We start from the raw sequence: 25,980 nt of genomic DNA on the forward strand, positions 1-25,980 counted from the left end.
GTGTGATGGAATATAATAATTACTTAATTTGAGGAAAGATTGAGAAAAAACAAAGTAATGTACCAAAATATTTTTTTTCAGACTTAATTTAGCTGTTCTGCATCATTTGATACGAATCCATCACATGAAGAGTCATGTGCTTGTTTTCTCTGTGTTTATCCACTCATTCACTCTGCTCTCATCACTTCCCCCATTGAACTCAGCAGGGAAAGTGTGTCTTCTGCTTCTCATCCGTCACCCTCTTCCCACAAATCACTCCATTAATTTCCTCCACCCTAGCTATCCATTAATCCACAGCTCACCATCCCCTTGTCTGGTCGATGCCTTCAGCGATGAAGTCTGCAGGGAAAGTGTCCTCAAAGTCCTTCCTGTTCTCAAAAGGGTAGTGGACCTGGGCGTACGGCATGCTGCCGCTCTCAAACCAGCAGTCAAACACCTCCGTGATCCTCCGCAGTGTGCCCTTACCGCACCGGGATGGGATTGTCAGACCGTCGATGCTGGGCAGCAAAAGTGTAGGAAAGAGAAAGGGAAAGAAAGTGCAATTGTTGAGAGAGATGGAGGCAATAACACTTTGACCAGTTATGTTCAAGTTTTATGAGTGCCATGGGGAACCATTTACACATCTGTACAGCATATAGATCAGCAGGCCTACAGTCGTACTGGCAGCAGTCCAGATCAACAATTTTATAGTCTTTCACAACTGGGAATGAGGTTTAAAAACAGAGGTGCTCGTGTTGCACTGAAACCCAACAAAATAAGGTCAGTTATTTCTTTGGGTCGTGTTTTTCAGACACAAGGATGTGGATTAATTTTCTCCAAACTTGCAGAAGGTTCAGGTTCAGTGTGGACAATTGTTTCTTCAAACAAATGACAAAAAAAGGAAATATAGATCAGCCTAGGTTTTGCAGTAATTAAAGATGTCAGTTTGTGTGAAATACTGGTTAAATGTGGGTCAAATGTGTATTCTGAACAAATAAATGTACTTTTTCCCCCTTATGCTCCAACCAACTACACATTCAAAGAACCGTAGGCACCCTGGTTTATAAACTGCAGATTACACCTTTGGTGATCTATAAGCCACTAAAGCTGCTTCATTTCAGAACTTTACCACTAAGAGCTCAGCAGCTGGGCCGATAGAGGTAAATGAAGAGTATCAAGCAGTGATTATTCAGAATGAAGGGCACTACTGAGTATATTTGGAGTAGTATAATGTGGTATTTTTAAATGTTCTAGATCTTAAAATGCATGCAGAGCTATTCATTTTAGTCGCTGGCCTCTTCACGTACAGTAATTATAAACAGGATTGATTGTAAACTATCCATTAAATCACATTAAACCAACCATGGTACTGTAAACACATTCAGCGATAATCTTAGTGGTTGATTAGTGACTTACTTCTCTCGATGAAGATCAGTTACTTTGACCCCAGTCAGTTCCTCCAGTTCAGCCATAGAGCCAACACACACCACCTGATGAATTCACACACACATGCAAACAGTAATTACAACACAAATATAGTAATCAATGTGACCAATCCAAGGAGCAAATAAGACAAAGAAAATACAAAACATATAATGCGCCTAAACATTCTGCATTTTCAGTTTCCAGCTGAGACTTTGCTTCTCATCTCAGAGGAATATTTTGGGATTTTTAACTCATGGTTGGGCGAAATTCTACTACAGTCCAGTTAACTGTAAAATTAAGAAAAAAAAGACAATGTAATTTGTATTATGCTGTGTTAGCAGGCTTTTCCATTCTACTGGACAAAAGCAATTTTCTTTGTGTCAGTGTAAAAATGGGAAAATCACTCCTCTCATTTATTTAAATAAAAAGCTTGACATTTTCCCCATTGTTTAATTAAAAGACACCCATTAACAAGTTGCTTTTTACATTTTCTATATTAAATAGTTGAGATTTAACATGTTATTAAATGAGCTATAGAGGTGCTGATGGGCAAATTGGCAGCCTTTTAGACAAAGACCTTCCAGACTGTGGAGTCTTTATCTTACAACCAATTCATTTATAAACATGTTTAATGAACTACAAAAGCAAAACACCTAAAAGTAGGCCTACTTCAACAAACTTCATGAGTAACTTTACCTTCGAAATTAGGGTAAAGTATGTTATCTGGCATCCTCAGAGAATTACCCTGTGTCTCTGCTCTAGTTTTACCACAGCAGCAGGTATAATGGCCCAGATACAGTGTGACACGTCACTACCAGACACACACACACACACAAAAAAGACAAAAGGAAAAGAACCCCAAAAAGACAGGGCAATGAGAGAGAGAGTGTGAGCAACAAGGAAATATAGTGAGAGAAGGAAATCAATCACACACACAAACTTCAGTATCACCACTCAGGGCTGTGTAAGGGAGACACCAGGGAGCACAAGTGTTCTGGAAACAGTCAGAAACGCTATTTCCAGCAAGCAGGTCACTCGTTGACCCCCTTTCTGCCAGGGGAGCAACACTTTTTTTGAAATGTGTTAAACAACCTAATTCAGATCAGTCAGCTTCACGTCGTAATCTAGATTTGACAACAACTACACATTCCAAGACACGTTTACAGTTTGGCTCTTTTCTACACAGCCTCTCTTTTCATTTTCCAATGATTTTCACTTAGCGCATTACTCCCTTTCTTATCTCATCATCGGCTAATTCATTCAACACCTCCTTCTCCTCCACACCCGTTTTATTCCCCATGTCTACTTTCCTCTTTCTCACCAATTGCTGTTTGTCTTCAGGAGCTTTGAAGTGAGACTGAATTGGCGTGAAGAGAACCAAACACATTTTGGTTCGTGTTTATCTGCTGTTTACATTAATTATTCATTCATGCGATGAGTTTATGGAAGCACTCGGTAATTGAGCCCGAGGCAAGCTGACTCCGACTGCAGTAAGGAGTCACGCTATACTGTCTTAGCTTGACACCATGGTCACCTCGTTCAACAAGGAAAGCCAGAACTTCTCCTACACAAGCCTCCACAAACAGAAAACAGCATGGTACATGCATAAATTATGCAATTGTCCAAAAACACCCTGCCAGTTTATGAGAAGAGCTGGATTTTGGTACCATCACAGCAGAGCAACCATCCTTTGGAGACACAAGACCTTCTCCACAAACTCACTTCTAATGTAAATAAAACAGAGAGTTACAGAGTTCAAATTTTCAATTACGCCAACTCACGCTTTGCCCACATTAATCTGCCAACACTGTGATTTGCTTCCTTAGATAAAGAACAACTATCTTGGTATTTGGACAGGACATAGACAAATGTGGGATCTCTCTATAGAGGATTAAAAATGGCCTATTTTGTGTTTTTTTCCCTGACCTCCTCTAAATCATCGCTGACCCACAGCGGGATTGGGGTCCCCCAGTAACGGTTCCTTGAAATCGCCCAGTCACGTGCGTCTCTCAGCCAATTCCCGAAACGCCTCTCACGAACAAACTCTGGAACCCTAAAGAAACAAGAGACATCATCACAAGTGTTAAGCTTTTAATTACTCCAAATATGAAAACACGCAGGGAACCATCAAGTCTGCATAAAGTACTCCCCTGAAAAGAAAACGACAGTTACATCGCTGTCATAGAACAGCAATTATATTAAATGTTGAATCGGCATCTGTCTATTATATTCAATTAGCTTCAAAGCTACAGTTTCCAACTATAGTCACAAAGTATGAGTATGATTAGACTGCTTTTGCTTTATTAAGTGGGCATTATTTTCCTTTTATTCACGTTAAGTCCTAAAAATAAACTGCACTACACTCTTTATGAAGCAGCACAAATGCAAAGGTATTCTGTGCACCTCTTTTCTGCTCTCTATCCCATTTTTCCAGCTTTAATCCACCATCTCTTCATCTTATCCCATTTCTCACTTTTTTCCCTCTCCCGCTTCTCTTGCTGAGCCAGGTTGCGTTGCTCAGATGAACTCAGGGGGAGTGGGAGGGTGGGGATAAATCGCTGTCAGGATCCACACGCCAAGCAACAAGTTCATCAATTCACATTTGTAGGAGGCATTTCTATTTAGGACCCTAATATATCAATTTAATGATTTTTTTTTCTTTTACTGCTGCACTCCAGCACCATCCGGGCCACTTCTCCAAGACATAGACATAGGCTCCCTTTACACCTGGCATTTTGTGATTCTATTGCAACCGGAAAGCGCCTGAAAACTCGTAAGTGCAGGTGTAAATACACCAGAGACGCATTGAGGACGGATTGTTATCCGATCTGTCAAATCACTTTGGGAGGTTGTCAGAGACACATTGTGAGTCTGAACTCCCTCAGTAGAGAGTCTGCTTTACCAGCTGTGTAGATAAAGATCACTAAGCATATGATTAGCAGAACTTTGCTTTTTGAGGGGGGCGTTTGAAAGCCTCTAATTGGCTAAATGAACTACATACAAAAGGTAGAGAATTCTGCAAGGATTTCACCGCTTTACAACAATGCTGATTAGTAAACAACTCTAACGACATATCATTTCCCTAGGACTAGAATAGAAGTATGAGAGTGGTTTTTAATCAAAAAGACAAACGTAAATAAGTAAATATTTTGACTACAATGTGGCAATGTGTGCATACATGTAATTCTTTAAGCAAAATGAAAGTGTGACAGCTAAGTTTTCAAACATTACAGTGAATATGTCGTCGTCGTAAAGGGAACAGAGGCACCAATTCTGCTCTGGATAATCTTGTCATTTACACTATTCTGAGGAAACTGAGAAGCTTAGAAACAATGATGCAGTTACTCAGGTTCATTTCCTGACTGGCTTAACATCCACAACTCAACTATCAGCTCTGAACCAAACACTCTATTAAATAATTGCAGTTTCACCTTGTTTTAAAACGATTCTACTTGTCACCTTTGTTGTTTCTCATTAGTAATGCTCTCTGATACTGGGCATCAAACTTCCTATTACATCTGCATGCACATTTTTCTGAATGTGTCATTTCATACCTTTGGTGTCAAAATCTTATTTAATACATGGTTGACCACACATAAATCATTAATAATAAACCTGAACAAAACCTAAAAGGTAGTTAATAGAGTATTGTACTGCATTATGTGAAGCTACGTGCTCTAAGACTGCTACCATTTATATAAGGAATTTAGCCTTTAAAGTAGTGTGTGTGCCTTTGGATTCTATGCAAGAGTGTGCGTCTTCACCTTCCTAGCGGCTAGTCATTCATCTCAGGTTGACAGTCCCATTACAAGAGGCAACTACTGTGGCTCAGAAAAGTGCACTGGGAGCACCAAGGGTAATACCACTTAGCAAAGCCATCATACTGATGGTTTCTTTTGCCCCATTCTTCCATTAGAATTAGCATCAGACTAATGTTTCCTATAAAAATGCCAGTACCGTGTGCATTACAATCATGCAGAGCTTAATAAAAAATTAAGAGGCCTTTGCAGCAACCTTTATTTTAAATGCAATAACTTCCCATTTCAAATGATTATACCCAGTATTGAGGGCCCTGCAGAGACTGCAGATCCATGACTTGATATAGTGGTGCACACCGAGGTCTATAACTGCACTGGGAATGTGACTTGTGTCTGTATTCACTTGACGTAATTCACAGCACAGAAAGTAGCTCATGCATCCACACAGGGTATCATGTATTATTGTCATCATCAAAAAAAATGGGTTACCAGTAGCATTGTCCATTGTTTTCCAGCAGTTTGTCCACCATGTGCTCCACTCTGACAAACCAGCTTGGGACAGCTTTGTAGATCAGGGGTGTGTCGGACCTGGAAGTATTTAAAACACATTTAATGAGATGTAAAGATGCAACAAATTCGGGGGAAAAAGAAGAAAATCTACACTCTGCTAATTGCATTTGTCACTGAATTTAAATAACTAACTATTAATTTTTGTCAAGGTACTTCATTACATCGGAATACTGGAGATGACAGAAAATGCACCTTAAGAAATACATTTAAGAGAAAAATCTGTTTTCATGTTCACTTGCATGATGACAACCCATCTATGACTTAGATTGTATACAAATGTTTCCCTCTAATCTACACATTGTGTTTTAAAGCTCCTAGAAAAACGATTTTTGTTAATCTGCCTCCTTCAAGGTTCATAGCACACAAGGTCCTACCTGCAGCTTTAATAATCTCATCTGACATGTCTGTGCTTGTGTCTCTGGGAGGTAGGGATTTATACTCTATGTTACAGAGATGTTGTGGTCACAAATTCAAGGTACTGATGCCGATTGAACTGTGAACACTACCCTACCTTAACATCAAGGGTTTTCTTAGGTATTCTTATTCTTAGAGTAAACACCCATATAATCCAAATGATGAGCTTTTTTTACCTGTTACACTCAATGGATTTTTAGTAATTTTATCATAATTTGCAGCATATGAAAAAGTGAAATGAAGAGGTCTTAATCATGTGTGAATGCACCGGGGTCTTGTAGTGGCTCAGAGAGCAAATCTCTGCATATTTACTGAGGTTAATTAATCCTTCTCAGGTCAGGCTGCAGCTGCTCCGAGAGAGAGTGGCACAGTCGACTGAATATGAGCGTGCGAAAATAGGTCTGCATGTCCTTGGGAGATGTATTTCAATAATGTGGTACCTTCAAACAAACCAAAATAATAATAACATTAACATAAAAGTTCATGATTAAAAGCAGACCTTGTTTGACCAGGTTTGTAATGACAATGTAGGCCAGATGCCACCATAACAGTGACGCTACAATTAAAATCTCAGCAAGCCAATTACCTGAAAGAAGCAAACCAATAACAACAATGGATATTACCATCTGGGACCACCAGGTCTGTTCATGTGCTAAGATATACGTTGATATTATTGGCCCAGTAATTTTGGCAGAAATGTTGCAATGTCAATTTATTTATTTATCTCTGATATACAGCACTTTGTTTCAGCTGTTGTTGTTTTTAAAGTGCTTTATAAATTAAGTTGGATTGGATTGGAAGGCTCATCTGGACCTGGATAAGGATGAGGATTATTTCCTTAATAACAAAAACTAATCAGCTGGAAGGCATATAAATGAAATACTACGGGGTACTACGAACATTTAGATGGGCATATGAGAAGATACCTTTATAACTACATCTGTGAGATCCAGCTCAAAGTAAAGGGAGATGGAGAAAACTTTTCAGCAAGTGTTGGGGGGGGTTTTGTAGGGCAGGTTAACCCAAATAATTTAACTAGAAAGATTCCTAAATTAAATAAGATTAGCAATCTAATATTTAATCCTCACCTACTGCATGTGAAGTTATCCTATGCTAATTTTGTAAGAATAAAGGGGCAGTTAAAATTGGACAGAGGTAAAACTATTCAGAATAAATTATGTATTTATCTCACCTCCAGCAGAAGGGGTAACTATGTTTGAAACTGCTGGCATTGACAAGACGGCCCTTCTCCTTTAGCCATTTGATGATGTTCTTGTCAGCGTCCTATAAAAACAAAGAAACAAATCACAAGATGCTGAAACTGCATTTAAAGTGTTGATGACAAATATCTTTGATGGTCAACCCACAGAAAAATGTGACACAAACCACCTTACCAAATTTCAAAGATTAAAATGCATGCATGCACCGGAGCCATATGCTAACTAAGGCTCCAGTGTGTCATCAAGCCATAATTTAGACGCTTTAAAAAAAGATCCTGAACGAAAGACTGGGGAGAAACTGAACACGCAAATTGCAGCTAAAACACAGAACAACCAAACAAGTCAGAATATTCCGTAAAATCATTGAAAAGCAGTCTTAAAAAGTGAGTTTTAAAGGGAGCTTTAATGACAACAGAACTTGAAGCTCTCATCTCCTTAGACAGGCTGCTCCACAGTCTCGGAGCCCTGGTTCAAAATCCTGTCAGCTACATATGGGAACAACCAGTATAGTTGCACTTGAGGATCACAGTGTACATGGATCATACTTTGCCATGTGGCCAAAATGAGGGTTACTCAATGTCACTAAATTCTCACACATTGTTGTGAATATTTTAGAATCTCTGCAATGAAGCATCATTTATCAGCAGAGTTATTGTTTCCACAACAGCAAATTTACTGTTATGTTAAATAGTGTAAATTACCCAAGCTGAAGAAAAGAAACTTGGAAAAGAAAATATGAAAAGAATTGGAAATTATTTAATGCTTTCCTGCACGAGGGCACAATATAGTTTAAGACGGATAGAAAAATAGTCAACAAGAAAGAGACGTAATAGAGACAAATAAGAAAAAAGAAACCTCAAGAAAGACAAGTCAGACAACCAAAAAAGAAAAAACATCACTGCATTATGTTGAATGCACTCACTTCAATCTTTATTAAGCACCAGTTGATCAACATTAGTGTGTATGGTCAATAGTTGCATGTTTTCAAAACATCTGGAATACAAATTGTTAAGTGTGAAGACCAGTCATAATATGATGATGGCAATTAGTTCTGCTCTGTTTGGGCTGAGATATGACACATCAAGGCAGAATAATGCTATTTTATTGTGATGGTGTTGGGATTCAAACATTTTATTATGTGGAGAAGCAGTAAAGGCAAAAGGGTGAACAACAGTGGCAAAGGGAGTTGATAGAGGTATAGGGGGGTAGTGTAGGAGCAGGAGTTAAGAAATGGAACAAAGACAGAGGTCGAAAACTGAAAGGGGTTACTGAATGTACTGAAAAGGAAATGGAAATGATGTAAAGTAAAAGGTCTGTAACACAAGCAAAGGCATATATTCTTAAGAATAATGGGGACAGGGTGTGACATGGTTACATTTAGGGCTAGGTAGTGAATCTTAACATAATTCTGTTAAAACTGTGCACAAAGCTGGCATCAAATGGGTGGTTGTTTCATCAGGTTACATTTAGGGCTAGGTAGTGAATCTTAACATAATTCTGTTAAAACTGTGCACAAAGCTGGCATCAAATGGGTGGTTGTTTCATCAGCTTTTTTTTGTTCTTTTGCATTTACCGTCTTTTGTCTACCTCTTTTTCCTGATTTAAATAAACATATTGGGGAAATCACAGACATAAATATTTCTTTGGTTTGTACAGGGTAAAGATGTCAGTTTTAGACTGCTGTGACTGAAAAGTACAGTATTTGTGTCATATGGAAAATTCTGAATAATACCCAACCATTGCTGTTGGGAGGGCAAATGACAGGGAATAATCTACAGTCTTTAACTTGACTGAGCTAGTCTCTTCACTCCACGATGCTGGGCTGCTGCTGCTGCTTAAGACCTCCTGCTCCTCTCACCCAGGATATTTAGGCATCTTTCGCAATTCCAAGCCTGTGCTCTTCTCCTTCCAGCAGCTTCCTGTATGTGGCAATCTCCGCATCCAGCTTGAGCTTAATGTGCAGCAGTTCCTGATAGTCTTGGAGATATTTGGTCATCTCCAGTTTGGTTTCGCAGAGCTGGGCTTCTAATTGAGCAATGACACCCTCTAGACCCCCCACCTTGTCAATGTGGGCCATCTCCATGTCCTCCAGCTGCTGCTCCAGGGCAGCGTTGCGTGCCCTCAGCCCATCAATCTGGTTCTGCAGGTCTGTCACCTGGTTATGGAAAGTAGAGATCTCGTCTTTCATGGTCTTCATATGTTCTTCATGTTTGCCAGCATGCTCCTTGAGTGTATCAAACTTGGTCTTGTACCACTTCTCAGCTTCCTGGACATTGCGGGCAGCAACGGCCTCTATCTCTGCGCGCATGTTGCGCAGGTAGGCAGCCAGATCAGGACGATCACCATCAAGTTCGGCAGTAACCTTTGAGTCCTCAATTTGCTTCATGATGTCAGCCACCTCTTCGTCATGCAGCTTCTTGAGAAACTCGATCTCAGCCACCAGTTGCTCAATGCGCTTCTCGAGCTCAGCCTTCTGCAGTGTTGCATTGTCAACATCTTGGCGAAACTCCCTCAGGATCATTTCTGCCTCCTCTTTAAGTGCCAGCTCCTCTTCCAGCTTTAGTCTCCACACTTCAACCTCCTCCTCAAGGTAGCCCCTTTCAATGTCAGCCGCTCCCTTCTCATTAGTCAGGGTCTCGATCAGCTCTCGCACCTCTTTGAACTTGAGCTCATACTCTTCACTGATGCCTGTTGGGCCACCCTTGTAGCGGCTCTGAAGAGACGCAAGCTCAGCTTGAAGAGCAGCATTCCTCTGCTCTAGCGCTTGAACCTTCTCAATGTATCCTGCGAACTTGACATTGAGTTCCTGCATTTCCTCTTTCTCGTTGGCATGGTGCTGATGTATCTCTGTGCCCAACTCAACGGCAGTGCCACGATAACCCGAACGTCCACGATTGTCGTACGAGGATCCACGGCACCGGGAAGGCGACGGGCTCTGAACCCTTACTCTGCTGCCAGAGCTGCTAACTTGCAAGCTCTTCTGAGTGTAAGATCCGGCTCTCATGTTGGGTAAGTACTCTTTCGTTGTTAAACTAAGGGAGAAACAACTGCTGTTTCAGCTTTTCGAAATGTAGCTCACGTCGCCTCTGATGCTCCCCGAGATCACTGCTGAGTTTTTATGCGGCAATTAGGAATGTCTCAGAGAGCCTTGAAATTCACACTTGGTTTTCACATATTTCAAAAGTGGATTATGACAATCTATCAGTGAGCTGTGGCCACAAACTTTTTATTAGCTAATGCTGTACTGTTAGTTGTCAGGCAGGTCAAGTCCACTCCCTTGCCTTTGTACTAGAATGTGAAATAGTGATCAGATAATGTATTGTTGCTATGTTTCACTCTATCTGTGGTGAGTGAAATTACAATGGTAATGAATTTGGGTGTGACACGGGGTAGAGCAGTAAACAGCAATGTGCTTTGGAAGCAAGTTTTCCTTTACAACGTAGTGAAGCAGCTCCGACTCGCGTTCCCTGAACTCCACACCACCAGGTCATGCAGTTAATAAATCATTCCATATTATATTTGAAAAATCATGATGAATATTGTGTAGTTAACTTCACTTAAAGCATAAAGAAAGGGTAGCTTGGAGAGAACAGAAACAGAGTAAATGGAGGGGAAACAGGAGAGCAAGTACCATGAATGTGCCAATTTAAATGATGAATTAAACTAGCAATCAAACCAGTATATCATACCAGAGGCTCCTAACATGGGTGGAATGCCTGGAAATACCAACTAACCTAATATATAATATGTAAATGTCATTTGTGTCACTCACTTTGACATACTGTCCAGCAAAGTCAGTGACCTCCGATGTGAAGCAGCCTGAGGCATCCACGGGGCAGATAGGGGCCTGGTCCCTCTGGATGATGTTGTATTCAGTGCAAACCCTGTGATCATCCTTAGAAAACAATACACAGTTTAGACACAGTTCTGATCATGTTTCTTGTACAAAGCCATGTGGCATGCTGTAACCTACTGCTCTAGTGTGTGTGTGTCTAATTTTGGTAACAGTGACCCGGTACATTTTGAGATTATTTCATTAATTTCAGTTATAAATTTGTGACGGTATATAGGCAAGCTGAACAAGTATTCAACACCGCTGAGAGTGACTCAATTAAAAATAGTTCATGACTTCATAGTGAATTCCCTCTTGAGCTGGACACTTTTTGCAATGTTGAACATGCGCCACTGGTATGTGACAGCTACGCATGAAAGACCAGAGTACTGTCCAGCTGTAAATTCATGTGGTAGTTAAGCAACCTGTCAAGGTCAAAAAATTAATGGCTCACAGGGTGTTACAGATGTTTTTTGTCAACAAGTAATATGAATGTGATCAATAAATAATAAAAAAACAAAAAAAACAAAAGGGAGTGGGCTGCAGTCACATTAAGACGTTATGCAGGCAAAAACTGAGAGAAAGGCTGTGTATCCACAACCGGCTGCAGCCACAGGGGTATTCACTTGCCCACGTCAAGGACATCTAAACCATCAGCAATTGCCTGATACCGCTGGTTTCACTTCTGTGCTCATACTGCACTGTATTACTAAATACAAATGTAATAAAATACTCATCAGTAAGCATAGATGAGTGCTATGTTTTTTACTCACTTCATATCCACATTTAAGGTTTTAAGAATAATATCTTGTCATATAGGAGAAATGGTACAGTTATTGAAAACAATGTGCCACCAAACAGAGTGGCATGTGCACTCATTATTAGTCATCGTGGAATAATGAGCATCCACCTCCTCTAGTTATCTTGTTTACAGCCAGGTTAAGTGCTACTGCAAACCCTCTTGTTAAAAAGATAATAAGTATTATAATAAGTCATTTGATATGTAATCAAATGTCAAATGTGTGTGTTTGTTAACAGGAGCTACATCTGCAATGGCTACAGGTTTCTAAAACATAGCAACAACTGAAAATTCAAGCAAATCAAGAACACACATTTACCAACATAACAAAAAAGTTTGCAAATAATCAAATGCGGCTAAAAAAAACAGAAGCTAAACATGGTAATGTGAAGTCAAAGCTTCCACTGTGACAGTGACTCGACACTTCTGGATGCAGGAGCAGGGATGGCAGGGAAGCTATCCACACACTTATACTAGACAAAGGTGACCTTGTTTTCCCCCAGAGTGACCTCCATACGGGGAACTGCAGGGCTGGAGAAATGAGCTTAGCGGCAGCACGGTTTCTCAAGTATCAAGTATTAGTAGTTCTTAGCCTCTCATTATCCATTAGGCACAGAGCGTGAGCGTTGCAACAAATGGCATAGATCAATAGAAAAACATGTAAATAGTGAAGAGGCTTAATGTTAAGTGTGTACTCCTTTAGTCTTTACCTCTCAATATTGTTTTGGTGTTTATAGGTCTTGAGCTTTTTTGGAAGTCCTGATTACTAGGCTAATACCCAAAACTCTGAGTATCTGAGAGAGCTTACAAAAACAAATATTTGTCGAGGAGTTTACATATGGAGGGGCATTACGTGCTAATCACTGCTTCTGTTAGGATTTTTCCTAACATTCTATTATTGTGCGGATTTATCATTTCAGTCAGATAAAAAGCAAATAAAGGGCAACGCATTTCTTGATTTACGACTGTGCTGTATTGTAAATTTCATACGTTTCCTTTGGTCCACCTTGAAAACTAGGCTATTTTCCATGACCTTTATAAACAAGCATCAGATGAATGCATTTATCAACAAGTAACATTTATTTCATACAGGTGTTTTAAACGAAAACACTTACAGCTCCAAAGTAAGGTGCCTGGTGGACCACTCCTGTGCCCTCCTCCTCCTTGACATAGTTATCCGTCACCACCTGGAATGCTCCTTTCTCTCCACACTGCAGTGAAACGAGTGCAAGGAGAATGAGTCGAGGATAGCACAAAAAATATGAATGGTCACAGATTGTGAGGGAAATATTTCGTAAACTATGTTGTTCATTTCTGGTCAGGAAATCAAACTAAGATATACTGCAGGTATGTAGGCTCCGTTTGATTAACATGATTAACAGGAGAGTTATAAAACAAAAATAAAACTGTGCCCCAGAAACAAATAAGAACACAGACTCTACAAACCTCTGCAAAGTATTCGAAGAGAGGCACGTATTTCTTCCCTTTCAGCACCTTACCAGGAAATCTATAGACACAAAACACATCGACAATCCTTATTTCAATATTCATTTTTCCACATTCTATGAAAAAAAAAAAGACCAGTATATGTACAACAATGACACAAATTATGGGCCAGCTCTCCACTCAGAAAATCACTTTTGTATTAAGTCTGCCATTAAGCCCAATTATTTAAATTTAAGACATCAATCAGTTTGCCATTCTGCTTTTAAGTAGCTAAAGGGTTTTTATCTACTCACTTGTCCAACACTGTGTACTCGCTCTCTGACTTAAACAGAGCTCCGAGCCTGGCCTCCATCATGATGTAGGTCTTGTCAGTGGTGTTATCTGCACGTTTGAGAGAAGAAAATGTATTTAATATAGAGTAAAAGTTTAATACATTTTCAGTTATAAAACACTGAGACATTGAACACATCATAGCTTTATCATTAAGGTTAGTTAAAAGTACAGACGCTAAACAACTATTAATTTTTATAAAACAATATGTTAAGCAACATGAACAAATACAAAAAAGAGGCCTAAGAGACATCCAGGTAACTTATATATAGAATTTACTAAGCAGTCCGAGGTGATAAGCTCCAAAAAAGGGAGAATTACTGGACGTATGCCAACATATATATGGCATAGATAATAAATTGAACTTGAAATATAACATTTTATGAAGATTGAGATTACTGCAAGTAAATTAGTTTTTCTCCCTTTTTGTGGTAGGCTACAGCTTTCAAACCTCACATTCATTATATTTTAGTCAGGATGAATATAGTGATGTTTCATGCGACATAAATAGTCAGTTATTTGCAGGGTGATTTTTTTTCTTTTGACTATAATTTAATATATGATAAAGAGGAATTCACACCGGTGAAACCGTACAGCATTTCAACATCCAGTACTGCTATACCTGAATGTCTTCCTTCATAATAATACAACCGACCATAAACTCAAGGTCAGGTAAGTCACACATCATGCACTACAACTACTCAGCTGAATCTGAGCTGAATAATTTCCATGTCGTTAAAAAGGTGCCACCTCATGTCGGATAACTGTCAAACTGAATTCCTCTGAGAACCAGATACAATTAAAGAGGTCAAAAACAGAAGAAACAACAGTTGTGATGGAGAGATGGAGGCAGCTTCAGTAGAACATGGTTTTCCCCTTCACTGTTTAACAAATGACTGCACAGCTAAGACATGCTGCTGCTGACGGTCCTAAACTCAAAACAGTGACAAAGGCAGCAAAGGAAAGACAGAGAGGCACAAAAGACAAACAGACAGACAGCCAGAGAGAGAGAGAGACTAAGCACAACAAAGGACAAAAAAGGTGAATGTAGAAGCAAAACACTTGGATAGATTTGGGAATTTGGATGAAGATGGGGAGAGAAAGGACAGGAGATAAAAAAAAAAAAAAGACTGACATGATACAAAAAATTCATTGGTATTCCAAGGCAGTCTTCCATGCAGCACAGAGCAGAATGTGGATTTGCAGAGACAAGCTGTGCTTCAACAGTGCCCCCTGCAGGATTGAAGATGCTATGACACACTTCTATGAATCTAGGGCATTCTTTTCAAAAAACCACCAGTTTCTCTAATAGGGAACCAAAAACTACAGGAGGAGAATGGCTGAAAAACAAAAGCTCTCCAGAGTATTTTTTTTTTTCATATTTGAACAAGGACATCAAGTTTTTAAGTGACCTGATTTGAGGTTCATCCACATTTCTCTGGTCTGAACAGCACCCAACAGCACATGTAAAGAGGCCACAGACATCTTTCGTGTCCCTGGCATAAATTATGCACTGATGTAAAGATACAGCAGTAAAAAGATATAGATAAAAGCCGTTGTTTTGTATTAAAATAACAGTGACAAATAATGAGTGAATGTCATTTGTGATCCTGGAAGTAAAGAGAATAATAGTGGAAAAAACTAGGTTTATGTGAGACAAGATCAAGAAAATAGGTAACGTTGATTAGATAATTAGAAAACACAGATTTCCACCTAGGCTGCTCAGTTTCTAAAAGTGTCAATCTACTCTATCATATATACAAGTTACAAATTGTAATATCCTAAATCTGGATCCAGGTCAACACTTCATTCATCATTTCCTATTTGGGCCAAAAGCTACATCCCCAGAAAAAGTAATCAAAATACAACCTGTAGTTTTTGAGTTGATCAGATCACAGACAAATAAAAACCCAGCCTCATTGGCAGAGCTAATCAATAGTTCAGTAACTGCAAGTGTCAGAGTGAGAAAAATATAGATAATATATCTATATAGATAATAATGATGAAATAAGAATTGCTTGTCTTTTATCTGCACAAATGGCTTGAAGCTAAAAAGTCCACCAACATATGGTAGAGAAACTCTTCCATCTGTGGACAGTTTCCCGAGAGACTGGTCCTTTGCCGTTAAGACGTTTGTTGGAATAAAATCACCCATGAGCCGATACCGTGGTCAACAAGATTAAACCCACAGGGATAAAAACAGGCAGAAGACTTTGGCCACAGGCTAGAACATTTAAGCAATACCATTTTTAAAACTACCGACCCTGGGGATTCAATTAATCCTCAAGACAAACAATGTTTTCCAGCAGTATACGGCAGCAACACCCTTGGACACAGTCTAAAAAAATCCTAGCTATAAGCTTGATGAGCTGAGGATGCATCTGTGACAGTGATTTATCAAGAACCTAAGATTTGTCCCAGTTTCATCTCACACAAGTTTTAAGCATAGTTTAAAAAGAAATAAAAGGACAAAAACAAATACACCTCAATCAATGAGTGCTACAAAAACACAGAACACACTAAAAAACAAAATTAGCTAAATGTTAAGTTTCAACTTACAGCCACATGTAAGAAGTCACAGGAACGTATAATACAGATGACACTAATGCTTACTAAAGCACAAAAATAATAGCCCTATCCTGTTTGAGCACAGTATACTGTGGCAACATGTATTTGTATGCATTAACTTGTATTTGTATAGCGCCAAATCACAACATACATTATCTCAAGGCACTGTATTGAATTCATGATTCAATACAATCCCAGTTTGAGTATCATAATGTTAAAGCATCCTCTATCTAACTGGTCACAATGGATGTTGATATATGTAATGTTACTTGAGGATGGACAGACTAGGCTAAATGTTATAATATCTTGCCAGAGTTCTGTATGTGGCTCTCTCCATGTAAACACAGCTGTAACACATACAGTATTTAGACTAAGGCGAGGACTAAACAAACCGATGCTGCTCTCTTTCTCTCTCCTCATTGAGCCATGGTTGTGTAAGGTCGCAGTTTATGCTCGTTAGAAAATTGTGTTTTGACACGTACTGAAATTATGTTGAAAGGAGGAGGTGCCACATAATTTATCACAGGTGGTGCCTCACAGTAAAACCTGAGGCACCACCTCCAGCTGTCTAAGGAGAGGACCGATGAGCTATCGAACACATCAATACATTGGGTCTTGTCTATTGATTTCTTGTAAAGAAACTATGAATAACAGTATCAAGTAACGAGGTACAATATTTTATACACCTAGTGTACCGTTCAAATACTGAGACACAGCATGTGTTTGTGTCAAGTTGTGTCTCTCACCTTTGACTTTGACATACAAGAACTCTGGGTTGACACAGAGAGCCAGGTTGCTTGGTAGAGTCCAGGGTGTGGTCGTCCATGCGATCAAAGCAATCTCTTGATTCTCAACCAGTGGAAAATTAACGATCACAGAGGGATCCTGGACGTCCTGCAAATAAAAAGGAAATAGATACGGTCAATTTAAGTTGCTGGGTCGCTGGATGCATAAAGGAATTGCAAGGATATATCATGCTGGATATTCTTTAACAGTTGTGTTTAGGAAACTATCGATATATTTTTGATTATCTATCTGCTTTCCTTGAAATTATTCTCTTCTTAGAATGATATACAATGATACAATTTCTGCCAACCTTGTAGTTCTGGTTGGACTCAAAGTTGGAGAGAGGGGTGCTGCAGGCAGTGGAGAAGGGCATCACTTTGACACCTCGGTACACCAGACCCTTGTCATACAGCTGTCTGAACACCCACCTGAATGAAGGAAAAGAAAAAAATAAGAGAGTAAGATAACAGGACAGCTTTTACACATAGATTGAAGTTTTTGGTTTTATCCTTCCCTTTTTATACTTTAATTGGATAAAGTTATTATTTAGGTATGAAGTATTATATCCTGAGGATAAAGCTAGCAAATGTATACCTGTACAGTTGTGAAAGCATATACATTTGTAGATTCATTTGCAGATTGGTCAATTATGAAGTGGTTTCGTTACCTTTTTGGATCATATCATAATCATAAAACAGTTACATAACCCTGTGTTGCAATGATAATGGTGTGTTCCCTCATCCAGTTCATCTACTCCTACATATAAAATACATAAAATGGCATGCATACCAGACAGTCTCCATGAACCACGGGTACAGAGTCTTGTAGTCATGTTTGAAGTCAATCCACCTGCCCATTCGCGTCACTGAAATCTGAGAACAAAAAGTAGGAAAAAAACATTAAAGATGGCCAAACTAATAGATGTTAAGGTAATAAAACACAGCACACTCTTTTTTGTTTTACAATGAGTCATTTGAGTTAAAGATCAAAAGATTAATATTAGATAAGACACCAGTTTCAGATTAAATTTTTGTCTCTTTTTGAAGGACGAGTTTAAGTCATTAAACTACGGTTGAATGCATGTTGCAATTTTACAAGCACATGGCAACAAAACTGGTCTCACAAGATTGGTTACAAAGTTGTCTCGCATCCACTAAACCCTCCCTGTACACTCACCTCCCACTCATTGGAGTATCTCATGACAATGTTTCTGCACTGCTTGTTGTACTCAGCGATGCCCATCTTGGCCACATCGTCAGGCCCTTTGATACCCAAGGACTTATCGATCTCATACTCCTACAAAAACACACAAGACATAAGACACATAAATACACCCCAAAAATAAATCTGTAAATCATTGGAAAACTTACAAAAAAAAACAGATTTTGAAGAAAGAAACTCTTACCACAGGCAGTCCATGGCAATCCCAGCCAAACCGTCGGTCAACATGGAAGCCGCTCTGATGGGCAAAGCGGGTAACAATGTCCTTGATGGTGCCAGCAAGAATGTGACCATAATGGGGTAGACCTGTGGCAAAGGGAGGTCCATCATAGAAGGTGTACCTGTTTTGAAAAATAAATACATTTTAGCACTTAAGGGTATCTTGCAAAAATTTGGATGTGGTTTTTTTTTGGGGGGGGGGGGGGTTGTAAGACAATATTAATCATCATATAAAAGTATATTCATAGTTCATACAGAAAGACAGTAGATATATTGCTTTGTCACGCTGAACAGATAATTGCATGCACTCCATCGAGATGATTGTTTCTCTTTTTTTACGTGTGAATAACAGGACAACAGATCCTTGTTGATTAGATTTTCAATTTTGTCTAGAATGCATTTTCATGAGCTGGGTGAGCATTAACACATGCAAGGATTTATTTAAATCAAGCATGCACTCGAGTTCAAGAACAACTGGTTAGCCAGGAAAGGCAACTTGAAAACAGCTGAAATGGCATTTGCTGTCAACAATCATGAACCTCTGTTAGAACATTAAAATCATGCCATTTTAAATCTACTAGTATAAATGAATCCATAATCTCTAACCTAAAAGAGTTGAAGATGAGATTTATTACAAGTCATATCTTATGCTTCTGCTTCAATAGCTTCGCAATTAAGTATATTCTGGTTTGTAAATTCATAATTATGAACCAAAACATATATATTTACCTGGGCCTGTTCTTGGACTGTTTGAGGCATTCCTGAAAACAGTTCTTCTCTTGCCAAAATTGCAAGACCTTCTCCTCCTGAGAGGGAAAGTTGATGGTCTCAGGGACTGGCTCCACCATGGTGTTCGTCTAAACAAAGAGGAAGGAACACACAAAGTAACTACAGTAAATAAGTGTGAAGCAGGAAAAGGGAAATAAATCACTTTTAGCTCACACACACACACACACACACACACACACACACACACACACACACACACACACACACACACACACACACACACCCACTACGCTGCATCAGGAAGGGCATTGACAGGGGACTGAATACTTGAACCAATCCACAGATTGTAGGTTGATGATATCCGAATCTATGTGTTTTTTCCCTGCTTACACGTCATGGGTCATATTGTTTTGTGTTACACAGGAGGAAAATTGCACCATGGAGTGTGATTGCAGCCATAGTGACAGGAAACAATTGGTTACTCATTTTCAGAGTTTGGTTAGGGCATTAATGGCAGAGGGTATAAAGCTTTGGCTGTATTTTCCCTTTGTTCATATAACTTATGCTTTTCTCTATATTGCTCTGTCTGAGGCCGATACAGAATGTTATATAGCTGTAAACTCCTGCTGCTTAAATGCATCTCCACTTTCATTAATACTGTAAACTTTAAGTTACGTTCTAAACTGTGTATCTAATGTGTTGGTTGACTTGTGATCCTTTCAGAAACAAGCATAAAAATATATATACGAGTGTCATCTAAAGAAATCAAATCTGTATGGTATGTGCCCACCCTTCACATCCTATTTTCATCTCATTTAACAACCAACCTTGTCACCACTAGTAGTCAAGAGTGACAGCACAATATGCTGTCGCCAGTAACATTATGGACATTTAAGTCAAACTTGAACAATATATTATTTTCAGTCCAATCTAAAACAAGCAAAAACTTTACCCGAACCACTTAATTTAGTCCAATGAATCACTTTTCATTAAGTTCACCGAGATGACGCCTCCTTGTTGTTAGCTAGCAGGCTAAACTAGCCGTTCAACGTGAGTTAAATTAGCTTGTAGCTAAATGGCCTGTAATATACATAAAGGAGGGTTTAAAACATTTCGGAAAGAGCACAAATAAGCAGTGACTGTGGCTTTTAACCTTCGGTACAAGAGCGAAGCCGTGACTATTCAGCGTGAGTGCGGATACTCACATGTTGTCTGCCGCTACCGGCTGCCGAGAAAGACGTGAAATGATGCAAGCTTCAGCAGGAGCGGAAGTGACGACATCACGCAAACTTAGTAGTTTCTTATAAAATAAATTAAAACGTAAATAATAAAGTAATGAAAAATAGTTCAACTAAGTGGGTTTTATCTCTCCAGGTTCTCTCTTTGTTTTTTTTTCTCCATTTAAACTACTACGGAAACTCTATAGACCTTAGATCTTTAGTTTAAGTTATTCGTTTTTATCCACAATTTTAATTCTCACTTCCTCGTAAAAAATTAAAATTCAAGTTTTGTCAAGACAATCTGATACAAATGGTGCTCTTGAAAATAGAAAATCTGTTGCACATGACAAGAAGAATCATATCTATTTTTTTTCTTTTAGATTTGGGTTATATATAATTTGAATATCTTTAACCATATTCTGATGAACAAACCTTTATGGAATTTCTGTCTTTCTGTTCTTGTTAAATTTAGTTGAATGTTAGTTCTCACTCACAACTTCCAGTACAAGTGCCAATATGTACTGTTCTTTGCAAACAGGCTGTATTTCATAACTTACAAAACCAAGATGATGCTTTTTTTGAACCAGTTCTCATCATTCCGTCTGGAGTCATTACTTGGAAAACTCTCATTCTCAATTTGACAGCCAGTCAACACAAATTCTTACCTTCTCTCCTGATTAGGACAACTACTAACAAATATTTTTCATAATTTCATCAGTCATTTTCTCAATTAATCCATTAGTTGTTTGGTCCAAAACGGAAATCTGTCACCAAAATCTCAATTCGTTTTATTTTTGTCCACACATTTTAAGTTTGTCCATTACTTTTTTGCAACACAGAGCAAAGAAACCAGAATATATTCAGATTTCTGCTTAACATATGCAAGCCAGAAATGTACAGCCTCAAGGTGTAAAACAAAATATTAACAGCTTTGTTCTGGCAGGCATTCCATTAAGTGACTTAACTTATTATTCATTATTATGTTTTTATTATTGCCATAAGTATTTCTACTAGTATTGGTCAAGTGGTTGTTAGACCAGTCTTAATACTGCTAACCAAATGTACCCATGAGTAAAATAGTGGCTTGACCAACAGAGGCCATCGTGATAGCCTAGTAGTGCAATGACTGGATGTGTACAATTAGCAGTAGAGGTACCACATATTTTCCCAAGCAGGGTAGGTTGCCAATACAAATCCTAAAAAGTGAGTTACATTCAGACAGACAGAGATGGGAACAGAGACTAATGTACATCTGATGGTTTGTTAACAAAGCATAGCTTTATTGAGAAGATGGAAAGGTGGCAGCCTATTTCGTGGCTGGGGCTGGGGCTGGTGCTGCTACTGCTGCTGCTGCTGCTTGTGCGGCTGCCTTTCGCGCTGCCTTCATGCCTTTGTTGTTGTGCTTCTTGGCAAAGCGCATGTTCCTCAAGAATTTAGGGTCCACCTGCAATAAATAGAACATTAATTAGTGAACAGTACTGGTGAGCTGGAAGGTCATGATGCGATTGTGGCGTGTTATGTCAAGGTTTCTATTTTTTTTTTTTTTCGAAAAAGAATCCGATCCAATAGAATTTAACAAGACAAATAAGGTTGAAGTGAAATAAGACACTTGGGGTTCTGGTTTAATACTAGAAAAAACAACATTCACCATATCACCTGGCCAATAGAACCTCAAACTATAATATGCTTTCACCCACAATCTCAGCAGATTGCCTCCAGCCAAAATCTGGTCCCAACAGCAACAACTATGATCATATTAATATTTTCCAGACACTTGTTTTAAAAGTGGAGAATGTAATATTGTTTGAATGATAAATGAATGCTAGTTTAAAACAACCCAATTGGCAAGTTGCAAATGCAGGAATTTAATTTAAATCTTTTTATTCCATCTTTACAAATTAGAAAAATGTAACTCATGCATGTTAGAAACAGTTTAGATCTTTGAGTTGTCATTCTTGCAATAGAATATAGAGAAGCATTTTAAAATCGACAAATACTGAACCTCAACTTAAATATACACATAGCAAATCAAAGCACAACAATCAATCAGAAGCAAACAAAAATTATTCACATTGTTCAGCCCTACTTCAAACAAGATTACCTTCCTGCAAGGATCTGAATATTTTATGAAGAATGTTGAGACAACAGGCCTAGTTTAATATGTGTGAATCATTTTGCATATCAGCTTAGAAAAACTGCATATGAATGAGTTTCAGCAACCAGCTGCAACCACTTTTTATATACCCTAATTATAAAGGATGGCCTTAAAAATTTGATGATTACTATTAAACCTTTTCATGCATCAACAGCCAAAACAGTTTTAGAGCTATACATACCCCCTTCAATGACTCATAGCGATTAGTTCTGGGCTTCTTGATGCCATTCCTGTGAGCCTTACGAGCTGCGCAGACAAGAGAGGAAACCATTACAACCTTTACTAATAAAAGCAACCAGAACAAAGGATATTTACCTGGACATGATGAGAATGTGCATACAAAATTAAAAGCAGAAACTTATTTGACCTCACGCTACGCTCAAAAAATACTCCAACAGGTTGAAAATCTGACTGTTGCACAACTATTGTGCTACTGAAGTGATACTAGTAAGGGTAGGAACGCAACGGAATTGTAAGTGTCATGTTCTCGTTGCACAAGCGGTATCACAGGTAAATACTGTTTATTTCAGCTGTTGTAAAGTAAAGCAGAGCAATGTGAGAACTGCAGCAATAATGATGCAGCTGGTGGCTCCAAGCACAGTGAATGTGAAAGTGCCATAAGTCCATACAACACTGCAACTTCACATGTGGCTAATGTGTTGATATGGAGCCACACAGGATGCGATGCTGTAGTCTGTTGGTGAAAATATTTGCAGGAGAGGGGGAGATCGTCTGACCATGATCAGATAGCAATGTGGACACTGTAGACGCACGTCAATACAATGTGTAAAGAGGACATTTAAGAGCAGTGACACAAGTGGAAGACCAGATTAATTTGAGCAACATTGTGCACCACTTAGAGCTGAAACAATTAATTGATGAATCGATTATTAATCGATTACTAAATTACTCGCCAACTATTTTGATAATCGTTAAATTGTTTGAAGCTTTTTTCATTATTAAAACAAGATTTCTGATTGTTTCAGCTTCTTAAATGTGAATATTTTTTTAAGTCTTTGCTCCACATGACAAAGTAATTATTAAAACTGAATCATTTTGGTTTGTGGACAAATCAAGACATTCAAGAACATCGTCATTTCCAGGTTTGACAAACACTGATCTATGTTTTTTTAACATTTTCTGACATTTTATGGACCAACCGATTCATCGATTACGAAAATAATCGTTAGTTGCAGCTCTAGCACCACTGCTCAATACAGTTCAACTTACTTAACTTTTTTTCCTACCATGGCTAGCAAACCATTAAGCATACACTCATATTTATTAACTGGTCACCCCTGGGCACACCACACTGACTACTATACAGCAGGAAAAATTCCTTCACTGTGCCACCTGTAGAACAGATCAGAGGTTCATTTCAAGGAAGGTAACCTACAAGGCAGATTACTGCAAGGTCCGATTCATTTTCGTTGTTACTTGATTTAAGAAAAGGAAATTACTGAATGTTTGTCAGCGTAAACATACTATGCACTATGGAACTATCATAGCAAAGTTAACTCAAGCATATAAAGGCCACTGCAGTTGTACTTACACTGGTTGTGAGTTGTGTGGTTCTTAGACTTCGCCATTTCGACACAGATGTATCTGATAACAAAGAGGGGAAAAAAGAGGCATTTCACGTTATTCTGAATGAAGCATCACCGGTGTTTCCATGTTAGCCAGCGTTAGCTTCTTCTTGCAATACGAACAAGTTAAAAATGCTATAGACAACATCAACAACGCTACTTTCAGCTCGCAAAATATTCAACATTAAGATACAACTGTCAGTGGACGACGTGTATGTGCATTTTAGACTAAACACAGACTTTTTAGTGCGAGGTCCCCAAAGCCCGGTAAGCAAGCCACTGTGAAGCAGCCGCTAAGCTACTTTAGCACCACTAAAAATTCAATTTTATCTTCATGTAAGGGTTTCATTGAAACAAAACTGATATGGACGTGCAGTCATTGAACAGCTTCATCAAACTCTGTGAATGTTTTTATGTGAAGACTTAAAATACAAGAGGATTAATTGAGATTCTAAAACCATACAAACAGAGTAAAATACTAACCTGACACACGAACAGACGTCAACCGGAAGAGAGAGAAAATTACGTCCGCAGAAGAAGAAGAAGGCGAAGAACGGCTGTATTTCATGACTCTGCCCCCTGTCTGTTGTTTCTGAAATGACACGTGGAATAATAGTCCACATTAGGGCCACTCGGTGGCGCGCTCTGTTCGTGTAATAACGCATGGAAAAGGAGGAAATGGAAGAACTCAGCAGCGCCACAATAATCACTCAAGGGCAAATTTGTGTTGGCTGCGTCAGTTTTAACAAGGAACCTTTAGACAGTAACCGCAGAAACAAAAGGCATGTTCATTTTCTCTGTCTTTCTGTGTGAAATGACCTCGTCTATCTGGAAGGACAGAGTCTGGTGTGATTTTTATTTTTATTTTCTCCTCCTTTTACCTTTCTATTTGTCTTAGCAGGTGGGAATAAAGTTGTTATATGTAACCAAAAACTGTAATTATTATGTTTATTACAATTGTTTGATGAGGCTTAGTCTCAACCCAGCAGTTTATAGCAAAGCTTCCCAAAGATGATTGAGGTCTCTAATCACGTCCATGGCCCATGGCCAGATTTGAACATTAGTGAGAATAATCAATATATAAATAATCAAACTCAATAGTGATTGCCTTCTTGGCCATAACGGCAAAGTCCTACGCTGTGTTCACATACAAACCCAACTCTAATTACATATCATATATCATTAAAATGTGAATAAGAAAGTGAAGCATCACATTTTATTAGACATGTTTTAATGTCAATGTGTAGGATCTCTCACCTCATCTGTCTGTATGTAGGTGAACCTTCATTCATCATTATCCATTAAAACATGGTGGTGTAAATATAAAGCACATTTGTAGAATATAAGTAGAAATAATTTCACCAGGGGTGTCAAACATACAGCCCGTGGGCCAGAACCGGCCCACCCAGGTGTCCGATCCGGGCCTGCAGAATCGAATCATAATGTGATACACTATATTTATCAGTTCCAGATACCTGAGACTACATGTTAAGTGCCTTTGTATAGATCTGTAAGTTGTTATGCACATGTGTAAATGGTAAAATTAGGCTTGATATCGTTGAAATTGCACTTATTTTACTCAAGGAACTTCCAGTTGTCCATCATATGTTTCGTAAAAAGATACTAAACATTAAATATAAAACAAAGGGAAACATTTGGAGATCTTGTTGATTATGGGTTAATATGCTATTATTTTTTACTGCTTTATTGAGCTGTATTTGGC

The 25,980-nt window shown here is 38.7% G+C and overlaps 3 protein-coding genes across 3 annotated transcripts in view; all 3 read right to left on the reverse strand.

Moving 5' to 3' along the window:
- Window positions 1-20,548, reverse strand: part of iars1 (isoleucyl-tRNA synthetase 1) — a 41,612-nt gene extending 21,064 nt beyond the window's left edge. The window contains exons 1-16 of the mRNA XM_083892062.1: window positions 20,502-20,548; window positions 19,297-19,424; window positions 18,533-18,689; window positions 18,304-18,423; window positions 17,917-17,999; window positions 17,438-17,555; window positions 17,088-17,235; window positions 13,737-13,824; window positions 13,444-13,504; window positions 13,113-13,208; window positions 11,139-11,261; window positions 7,339-7,430; window positions 5,652-5,750; window positions 3,331-3,457; window positions 1,396-1,469; window positions 303-497 (exon numbers count right to left, since the gene is read on the reverse strand). Coding sequence (XP_083748188.1) covers window positions 303-497; window positions 1,396-1,469; window positions 3,331-3,457; window positions 5,652-5,750; window positions 7,339-7,430; window positions 11,139-11,261; window positions 13,113-13,208; window positions 13,444-13,504; window positions 13,737-13,824; window positions 17,088-17,235; window positions 17,438-17,555; window positions 17,917-17,999; window positions 18,304-18,423; window positions 18,533-18,689; window positions 19,297-19,415 — 1,700 coding nt within the window. The 5' untranslated portion in view covers window positions 19,416-19,424; window positions 20,502-20,548. The remainder of the gene's footprint in view (window positions 1-302; window positions 498-1,395; window positions 1,470-3,330; window positions 3,458-5,651; window positions 5,751-7,338; window positions 7,431-11,138; window positions 11,262-13,112; window positions 13,209-13,443; window positions 13,505-13,736; window positions 13,825-17,087; window positions 17,236-17,437; window positions 17,556-17,916; window positions 18,000-18,303; window positions 18,424-18,532; window positions 18,690-19,296; window positions 19,425-20,501) is intronic.
- Window positions 9,234-10,370, reverse strand: LOC310929975 (vimentin; the record flags this gene model as incomplete). The annotated part of the gene is made up of 1 exon (XM_083892855.1): window positions 9,234-10,370. The coding sequence occupies one exon, from the start codon at window positions 10,368-10,370 to the stop codon at window positions 9,234-9,236; it is 1,137 nt and encodes a 378-aa protein (XP_083748981.1).
- Window positions 20,549-21,774: 1,226 nt separating the features above from the next.
- rpl29 (ribosomal protein L29) lies at window positions 21,775-24,776 on the reverse strand. The gene is made up of 4 exons (XM_083892787.1): window positions 24,741-24,776; window positions 24,224-24,276; window positions 22,853-22,917; window positions 21,775-21,960 (listed from the first exon to the last, which is right to left on the reverse strand). The coding sequence occupies exons 2-4, from the start codon at window positions 24,258-24,260 to the stop codon at window positions 21,823-21,825; spliced, it is 240 nt and encodes a 79-aa protein (XP_083748913.1). The 5' UTR covers window positions 24,261-24,276; window positions 24,741-24,776; the 3' UTR covers window positions 21,775-21,822.
- Between the last annotated feature and the right edge of the window lie 1,204 nt (window positions 24,777-25,980).

This window comes from Microchirus variegatus (genome assembly GCF_963457635.1).
Source record: "Microchirus variegatus genome assembly, chromosome: 7".
In the NCBI taxonomy this organism is placed as follows: domain Eukaryota; kingdom Metazoa; phylum Chordata; class Actinopteri; order Pleuronectiformes; family Soleidae; genus Microchirus; species Microchirus variegatus.

Excerpts from the sequence above, each read along its gene's own strand:
- rpl29 (XM_083892787.1), bottom strand. The coding sequence starts at position 24,260 with ATGGCGAAGTCTAAGAACCACACAACTCACAACCAGT. Across the intron at positions 22,918-24,223 it reads CCACACAACTCACAACCAGT|CTCGTAAGGCTCACAGGAAT; the intron begins GTAAGTACAACT and ends TTGTCTGCGCAG. Across the intron at positions 21,961-22,852 it reads GCTATGAGTCATTGAAGGGG|GTGGACCCTAAATTCTTGAG; the intron begins GTATGTATAGCT and ends TATTTATTGCAG.